The sequence below is a fragment of the Bidens hawaiensis genome, unplaced genomic scaffold, assembly GCF_021521415.1.
Source record: "Bidens hawaiensis isolate Kalapana, Puna unplaced genomic scaffold, B.hawaiensis_p1.1 tig00000636_1, whole genome shotgun sequence".
NCBI classification, from domain to species: Eukaryota; Viridiplantae; Streptophyta; class Magnoliopsida; order Asterales; family Asteraceae; genus Bidens; species Bidens hawaiensis.
In genome coordinates this window covers 1,937,147-1,947,305 of record NW_027491038.1, presented here as the reverse complement: position 1 = coordinate 1,947,305, position 10,159 = coordinate 1,937,147, and the positions used below count along the sequence as shown (strand labels likewise).

Here is a 10,159-nt window from a genome sequence, read left to right as displayed (position 1 = left end):
GGGTGAAACAAATCCCTAATTAGTTTACATCTCACATGAAGTACCATGTCTAGAAATTTATGTTGTTATTATTGTTGTTTTACACAAGTCCTAAATGTAATTATATGATAGAAGTGAACTTGTTTCTTCAGGTGTTTCTCGCCATCAATTAAATAATAATAATACAAAACCATGTCCAAAAGCATGGATGTGTACTTGAAACAATATACTAAAAATGATACCGTGCAGCTTAGCTGGTTAATGGGGCGTAGACTTGGAGCTAACAACCTAGAGGTTGTGGGTTCGAAACCGATCCTAAACACCAATTGCTTTGCTGCTGAGTGAGAATAATTTGTCTCTCCTGTGATGGGTCTGAGACGATCTGGCGTGGGCCGGTTTACGTGTCTGGAACAACACATTTTGGAGCTAAAAATGGTGGCAATGGTCAACTTTTTTTTCTTTTGACAATAAAATTTCACCAAGGATTTAAACCCACCAACCTTGCATTTGTAAATGGGGACACGTATCATTGGAACAATAGTGGCTTTGCGGCACCAAGATCCTATTTTAGTCTAATTAGATGCCGAAAGTAGCATCACTGGTCTTTGAGGCTGGGCAGCCTCATGAATTTGTTTTTAGTCACTTTGAAGTGTTTGACATATGACGAGTTTTATGTGTTTAAAAAATATTGTATGATGGTCCCTGAAGTGTAATGAGAAGAGAAGAGTTAATAACACATGATTTAACTTATCTTTATATCAACGAGATGCAAGACAATATGCAAAATTGTAGCAACTTTTTAAGTGTAATACTAGATATGAAAACATTTTTTTTAATATAACTTATAATCCTTCATAAATAAGTAAGACTATTACATAGACAATTACAGACTAACGGCAGATATTAGATGCTATTAACAAAAAAGTAGCGCCATTTAACCACATATATGATAAGAAAAAACTCAAAAAGTACTTTTTAAGGAAATCCTGAGTTATATTCTATCCTACATGGTATATTATATTTAACGGCTAATGCGGGGCTAGCCACACTGGCAACGTATTTTGTGTTTAAACGTTGAAACCGGTAAAGTATTTTGTAATATCATTCGGTATTATTATTATTATTATTATTATTATTATTATTATTATTATTTTGTGCTAGATGTACAAATTAATATGAATACAAAACATATTAGAAGAGTATTTTAGAATTTAAATTCTCCTAATCCTTCCAATCTAGAGGTTACATATTTGCCCTCGATCGACTTAATCCAAATGAACGTGTTTGTTTTAATCTACTCCATAATCTCTTTGTAACTAATTCGTATCCTTCAGTTAAAGTAATCAGTTAAACATCTTCCACAAGAGCCATAATATATGTTGCAAAATAAGTTGCCAATAAACTTTTTAAAACATGTTTGTTGTGACCTTAATGGTACATCCTTGAGTACGGTGGCAAAGCTTAACCAAAGGTCATGAACCTTTTTTTAGAGGGGAGGGAGGGGGGGTGAGTTGATTCTTGACTGACCGAGCTTGGGCTGGCAGAAGTCGACACCATCTTTTAACCATCGACAACACATCCTTTGCGAATCTGCAGGTTGCCAACCCAATATAAACATACCATTTTGATTCTTTCCCCAATCCCCACTAGAATTTTTATCCTGCCTTTGAAACCCAATTACAAATATTGTAGTGGATTGGAGTTTTTTGTGTGGCCTTAAACTTGGGCCTATTCTATTATGAATTAAACAAATCAAACAATTGTGCCTGCATACAACTTGGGCTGGGCTGGAGTGCTGGACTGGTTTAGATTAGCATTTTCAATTTTTCTATACATTACAAACTTATTCTCTCTGGTGCATACCTTGCGGCAGAGTATTAGATATAGTTTAAGTTTAGGCGTCTTCGATCATCTGACACTTTAGATCTCGACAACATTACCATCTGTCACAATATCTTTGAATCAATTCTACTTGTCTTGTCTAGATCTAAAGCGTCAGGTGATCGAAGGCGCATGGTCAACAATAGTGCTGCCACAATTCTTGACACATGGGCAAGAATAGTGTTGTCATAATTCTTATCTTGTTTTGTGTAAATATTCCAATTTTGAAACGAAACCAACCATGGTAATACTATGCAACAAATTATAGCTCATTTTTCATACTTATCTCTCTTTGAAAAATTTTTGAATAGTTTTTTGAGAGTTAATTTTTTTTAACAACTACTTGAAGATATTTAAGGCACAAGGACATATCCTTAGTTCTCTATCTCACCGATTTAAGTCCTGACACAATTGCATGTGTACTTTGGCAGTTTGGCATGTATCCTCGTATGTGATTGGAGTCTTCTTTGACTTGTCATTTTCCGATAATATCTATGTAAAGTCTACAAAATGAAAAACTTAGCATCACAACAAAAAGTCAAAAATGCTCCTCGTAATTGTTTTCTTCTTTTTGTATCTTATAATTTCAAAATGTAAAATTGTAATTAATAAAAAAATGGGTGTGCCAAATTGTTTTCAAAGTCGTTACTTTAAAGTGTTATATAATAGCTAATTTATACCTTTACAAATGAACACATTTTTATACACTCAATACACGATAAAGCTGTTTACGAATTAGACAAAAAAATATATATGCATGAATGTTATTAGACTACTCGTAATCTTAACACCCAATGTTTCTAAAAAAACATACCTAATTAGCCACCACATTATATTTTTATCCATTCAGCTTCCCGCAATCAGAGTTATTGTATCGATCGACTCTCCTCACAAACACACCTCATTGACCATCACAAAATAAAAAAATAATAAAAAACATGTTTATTGGATGGGCCCACCATAATCCACATGTGAGCGGCCTTCATGACACATGCAGGTGCAACCTCAATGCAAGACTTTTGTATTTGCCTCCCCACAAAAGAGGTACGACCGAAATCGACAATCGTAGATTAAAGAATTAGACTGCAGTAAGCTCTTTTGGTTTTCATGTACAACTTGCATTCAGATGGCAAACAAAAACATTAATAATTCATAACTTTTTACTTCAAACTTTATTCATGAAGATCTTCACGTTGAAAAGAATTTTCTTATTTGAACTTTATATTTTTGTGACTTTATTTGTTACATTTTGTGGCAGGAGTGGGTCAAGTGTTCAAAACCATGCTTCTCTCAAGATTCTTGGGATGGGAAAAAGCATAGTCGTTTCAGTCGTGAACTTGAAGAATGGCATCACATGCCTGAACTTGAAATTGGTATTCCATTTTCTTCTTCTTTGAATTGTGATTTGAGAAGTCACAAAAAGGAATTGTAATTAAGTTCACAAGTTAATAACACAAGATTGTATGTTTGATTAATGCGTTGGATGGTCATAGAGACGGCTACAACCAAGGGATCACCAAACATATAGGAAAGTTGACTAATAAAAACGTATAAAGGTAATGTAAGAGTTAAGACCAATTCAAACAAACCAACCCCCCCCCACCCCACCCCACACCCCACTCATTTGTAATACTAGATTTTGTGATTAAACGCGAATAATATTATATGAACGAGGGTTTTTTTTTTTAAATTTTTTTTATGCGTTGGTTTGCTAAGAAAATGGGGTGTTCACATTCGTTTATGGTTGTTATTAATAGTATAACAAATGGTTCACAAATGTGAACAAGCGAACATAACTGAACATAATTAAACTGATATATTTTCAACCAAAATAAAATAACAATAATATAAACAACACAAATCTAATAAATCTCGCGTAATATGCGGGCTACAAGCTAATATCTATAATATATATAATTGCCATGATGCGTCACTCTCTTATCGCTCCTCTCCGCACGCCCCTCATTGAGTCGCCAAATTGCTTCAATTATAAATTGTGAACTCTCATTGATTTAACCCGGTTGATCAAACCCTAATTTAATTAATCTCCTCTATATATTTTCTGTTGCCGATCTATCCTCACCATCGCCGGTTAACTTCCGATTTTTATCCACCATCATTAACCTCGCATCTCATACATCAACCATGTCACCATCACCCACATCAATTGCCCATTCTTTGTTGGATTTCTCCTTAATCACCATTATAAACGCAATTCAAGAACAGGATCGAACGTAAACGAACAAAGGTAGGAGAACATATATGAACAAACGTAAACGAACACAAACATTCATAAACGAATATAATAAATATACTTAAATGAAGACAAACAAATAAATATAGAACATGAAATCGATGATTCATTCAATGTTCTATCAAAAAATGAACATAACCAAACATAAATGAATCTAAAAATATATATTCATAATATTATAAACGATAAATATAAAATAAAACCCGTAATACATGAGATAAAAGCTAGTAATATACATCTAATTATCTAATTATGTTAATACCACATTTACTCTATTTTATTATTAGAAAATGAATGAACGGTGATCAATTCGTCAACCTTATAGGTGTGCTTAGTCAAATACCACTCCAAATCACCAAGATGAAATTTTCATCTACCTTATTTTATGATGCATAAACGACAATCAAACCCGTCTTTATTGACGGTTTGATAAAATGAAAGTAAAATAATATATATTTCCTTTTCAAACATGGAAGATTGGAAGATAATTATATACGTGATCATATCTTTTACAGCAGTTATTATTATTTTCTAGTGATTTTAGGTTTTATTATGTGTTTTGATATTGTTATAATTCCTTTATTGCTAAAAAAAATTTATCCCAAATTTTAACCTTGAGCAAAAATGATATTATATAAAAAATATATATATACAAGTCCAACATTTAACTACTCCATTCAATGTAGAAAATTAAATTCTTTATTTAGTTTGACAACAAATTAAATGACCATGTGGTGCATCATGATGTAACTAGCTAGTCATATTTAGAGAAGTCGATCCCCACCAGCCTCATCAATTTAGCATCCCATGAATTGCAACATATAACCACCACCTTCCATTATTAGAGTTCTATCATTTACACCAAAAATGATATTAGATATTAGAGATAAGATCTATCTCACCATGATCAACTACTGGTCATGGTGGTGGGAAGTTGACAATGAAAGAGACAATCTTGCTTGCACAACACTCACCATTTTGGTCCTAGTTCTAGTCCTTCTATGGTACAAGTGGACCGCATCGTTTAAGAACAATACAAGAAGCCGACTGCCACAAGGTCCCTATGGCATACCAATTTTCGGCTACCTTCCATTTTTGAGCCACAACTTACATGAAAGATTCACCGAGATAGCTCACAAATACGGTTCTATCTTTAGCCTGAGGCTAGGAAGTAAGTTTCATGTTGTGGTTAACTCCAAGGACCTAGCAAAGGTTGTGGTTCGGGAACTCGACCATACCTTTGCTAACCGTTGTCCCCCGGTGACAGCACTCACCATCACTTACGGTGCACTTGATATCGCATGGTCCAACAACAACGCATACTGGCGTAACATGCGTAAGCTTTTGGTGAGCCAAGTGTTGAGTAATGCGAATCTTGATGCTTGCAGGTTTTTAGAACAAAGGAAGTGAGAAAAACAATGAGTAATGTTTATGCAAAATTGGGGACAGCAGTTGATATTCATGAAATTGCTTCTGACACAGAGCTTGACGTTTAACGAGCATGTTATGGGGTTGTAGTAGCAATTCTGGTGATTTCTTTCATGGGTTTCGTGAAGTCGAATTCAAGATTATCGAGTTACTGGCCGCACCAAACATCTCTGATTATATCCCTGTTTTATCATGGTTTGATTTACAGCGAAGAAAGAGAGAAATGCAGAAGCAGAAGGAACATCTTGACAGGATTTTGGATAGCATAATCGAAGAAAGAATTGAAGCGAACTCGAAAAAAATGGAGGGTGCCGTTGAGGAAGATGGAAGGAAGGATTTTCTGCAGATTATGTTAGAGCTTAAAGACCAGGAAGATGGTTCGTTATCATTAAACATAGTTGAAATAAAGGCCCTATTATTTGTAAGTGCTCCTAAATATTTCATTTTATTTTATACAGCTCCAAATTTACCACTTAACTATAACTCACTAGTCAATAACAATTAACCAGATAATTTGACCAATATTACTTTTAGTTCTCTCTTTCATTTAAAGGAGCTATTTCATTCCCATTCGCATAAATCATCATATATTCAAGAGTTAATGGTCATTTTCGTTCCTGTGGTTTGCCACTTTCGTCACTTTAGTCCAAAGTTTGAATTTTTGTTAATTTTGTCCTCACAGTTTTAAACATTGGCCAAATATGTCCCACCGTATAACGGCATCCAACTATGCCATTAGTTTAAGGGGTATTTTCGTCTATTACATTTTACTAAATATTTTAATAAATAAGTAAATAAATAAACATATTTTCCTTTTCTCTTTCTTCTCCAACTCATCCTTCTCCTCCTCCACCACCACCACCATCCCAACCCACCTGCACACCCACCTGACCACCCCTACATCTCAAACCTCAATTTACAATAAACCACCAGCCAACCCGTCTTCCATCTCCCCTAAATCAATAATGGGTTAACCCTCAATTTACCCTCACCCCCAATTCCACTGTTCCGATCGTCTTGATACAATTGGCGACAACAACGGGCGTGACCCACCTGCTCTTCCTCATGACAACTCCGCCCTTAATCGGTTATCAGAATCCATAGAAGTAATATTATTAGAACCCTCTAGTTCATCTTCAATACCAAGATTCTGGTGGCCGGAATTTGGGATTTTTGCCGGAAAACGAGCGGAAACCACGGCCGGAAAACAAAAAAACGAGCAGTCGCCGGCGTTGAATTTTGGGAAATTATGTGACGAAATCTGAGTTATTTGTGGTGGTGGTAACATGCGGTGGGGCTGATAGGTTGTGGTGGTCATAGACGGTGGTTGTGGTGGTCATTAGTGATCGTGGGTTGGTGGTGGCTTGATGGTGTCGAACTACAGGTTGAGAGAAGAGACACAGAGAGAGGGATAGAATATATTCTTTTAGCTTATATATATATATATATATATACTTATTAAAATGTGTTTTATTAAATAAGTGGGTAAAATGACCAATATACCCTCGTATAAAAAGACAAAATACCCTTAAACTAACGGCATAGTTGGATGCCGTTAGGCGGTGTGACGTAATTGGCCAATGTTTAAAACTATTAGGACAAAATTAACAAAATTTTAAACTTTGGACTGAAGTGGCGAAAGTGGCAAACCACATGGACGAAAATGGCCATTAACTCTAGATTCAAACTTGATTTCAGCTTAGAGTGAGTTAGGGAAAAATGCATTCCTTGTGAGCAAAGTGAAATGTAAATCGAGTGTATATCTATTACGGTTATGTGAATAAGATTGTATTTGACATCCAAATATGAAATTTGAAAGTACAGCGGTTAAATTATCATTTTGATTAGTTATCGATCAATAGGTCGTAGGTGAATTATTAAAATTCATTTTACCTTGAAATTACTAAATAATGGATAATTATTATAACAGGACATCTTGACACATCAACTGACACAACATCAACAATGGTAGAATGGGTGATGGCAGAGATTTTGCATAATCCAGATGTAAAGTCAAAGATCCAGGAAGAATTAACAAAGGTTATTGGCACAAATAATATTGTTGAAGAATCTCATCTGCCCAGATTATAATATCTGGATGCCGTGGTAAAGGAGACATTTAGGGTACACCCTCCACTTCCGCTCTTAATCCAAAGATGCCCAGATGAATCTTGCATGGTGGGTGGATACACAATTCCCAAGGGTACTATCGTCTATATAAACGTTTGGGCGATCCAACGGGATCCCAACAACTGGGACGATCCTTTAGAATTTAGGCCCAAGAGGTTCTTGAGCGGAAAATGGGATTACAATGGTAATAATTTAAAGTTTTTGCCATTTGGATCAGGAAGAAGAATATGCCCTGGACTCCCCCTAGGGGAGAAGATGTTGATGTATATATTAGCATCACTATTGCATTCTTTTAATTGGATCTTGCCTGAAGATGAAGAATTTGAGCTTTCAGATGACTTTGGATTTGTGACCAAGAAAAGGAAGCCATTAGTTGCTATACCATTTCAAAGATTATCTAATGCAACCCTCTACAAATAATATAATTATGTTGTTCAATTAATAGAATTGTCATAAATCTTCAAAAAGCTAAATTGTAAACTCAATCACTAGAGTGTAGTATGTGATTCTTGTTTGCTGTGTTTCAGGTTGTGGAATGTATACAGTATACATCATATTCCATATGAAATGAAATATCATGAACACATTATATATGCATGTGAAAAGCAGTTGTCGATTTCTGCTGTTTTATTAATTACGCTTTCCATATTAAATAAACTTGAGAAGTTGAATGTGACTTTGCTTTGGTGGTTATTATGGGTATACATACGGGGCAATAGATAACGGAGATCGTGTTATTGTAAAGAAAATTGACAAATTAAGGTAACTTTTTCCTCATTATAATTCAAATATGATCTGACTAATTTCAGTTTTAGGGTTTTGATTAGTTCTTGATTCCTAGCTAAAGACATGCTTAAGACATATCAAGGATTTTTACTTTACTAATTCACATGCTGATACATGCTACAGTTCATTAATTTGTTGAAGCATACATCTCTTTGATATTTAATTCAAATATATCACCATAATCATGGCTGCACAAGATCCTCGAATGACTTGATTTTGTTGTTTATTAGAATTGATTTTGTTAGCAACAGATGATCATTCTTCCAGTTGCTGTGGAAGATGTTAAAAGATAAGTAAAGATGTTGCAAGTTTTAAGTGGTCATGATATATAGGTGGTTCAGTCTCATAAGGTATAACGTAGCTCCTATGCGTACATAGTTATGGCGTTGCATATGAAAGATTTTTCTTATGACGTTTATGTTGCTTTAAATTCTTAAAAGCAGTGGCAAAGTTTGGACAAAAACACACGTGCGCACGCTCAAAATTTTCTAGTCACATTTGTATTTAATATTTACAAATCTGGTACATTTTGCAGCCACTCGACAATAAATTAGTGTTACTGGTTTGTCTGTGCATGGTGTTATTGTCTCCCTTTATCTCTGGGTTCCAACCACTCAAAATAATCGAATCATCGTCGCTTCCAAAATCCACATTTACAAGTTGTGTCGAAAAATTATACAAACTATGCAGCCATGTTACAAGAGTGATATATTTATTTTATAATGTTGCTAAGTACTTAAGTTCTTTTATTTTTAGTTTGAATAAGGGACGTTGGCCAGGTTGTTAAGTTGGGCCGAGTCTTTAGCTTTAATCTATTCTTGTTGCAAGTTTTTATTATTTATTGAGGCTGAGTTCTCCTTCTTAATTTGTATCACTCTTGAAATTAATAAAAACCCTAAGTATCTTTGGCTGCAAATCTTGTTCGTTTATTGTTCTTATACCAACATTTGTGGTATCGGAGCAAGGCTTGTGTGCTCATACTCTTCTGAAAAATCCGATTCCCAGCAAACTTTTATTCCATGGCTGATAATACTAGTCCTTCCATCCCCATTCCGGTGTTCAAAGGTTCAAGCTATGAGCACTGGAGTATCCGAATCAAGACAATATTAAGATCCAGAGACCTATGGGATCTCGTTGAATCAGGCGTTGAAGATAAGGAGAAGAATGGTCCAAAGAGAGATGCTTATGCTATGGCTATCATTCAACAAGTCGTACATGAACAACTCTTTTCAAGGATCGCTGCGGCAAAGAGGAAACATGGGATATCTTAAAAATAGAATTTCATGGTGATTCCCAGGTGCAATCCATCAAGCTTCAGGGCTTACGCAGAGATTTTGAAAATCTTTGCATGAAAGATGATGAGTCTGTTGGAGAATACTTTTCACAAGTTATGGAGATTGTTAGCTTGAGGATGTCGTTTGGTGAAAGTGTCACTGATCAAACTATTGTCGAGAAGATCCTACGTAGTCTCACCTCCCATGTTTGACTATGTAGTCCCCTCAATTGAAGTATCTCACGACCTAACAACCCTAAATCCTTTCCAACTGATGGGATCGTTACAGTCTCATGAAGAAAGAATTTATAGAAGGACACCTGAGAAGCAACAAAAAAGTGATGAACAAGCATTACAAGTGATGTTTGAGAGGACTCAATTAGGGTCTCAATCCAGTAGTGGATCAAGAGGGAGAGGCTGCGGGTCCT

General features: G+C 35.2%; 1 protein-coding gene and 1 pseudogene across 1 annotated transcript; both read left to right on the top strand.

The window, feature by feature from the left end:
• The first annotated feature begins 4,897 nt into the window (after window positions 1-4,897).
• LOC143529120 (cytochrome P450 71AU50-like) lies at window positions 4,898-8,265 on the top strand (annotated as a pseudogene).
• A 1,212-nt stretch (window positions 8,266-9,477) lies between these two features.
• On the top strand, window positions 9,478-9,944 carry LOC143637453 (uncharacterized). The gene is made up of 2 exons (XM_077104842.1): window positions 9,478-9,669; window positions 9,756-9,944. The coding sequence occupies exons 1-2, from the start codon at window positions 9,478-9,480 to the stop codon at window positions 9,942-9,944; spliced, it is 381 nt and encodes a 126-aa protein (XP_076960957.1).
• Window positions 9,945-10,159: the final 215 nt, after the last annotated feature.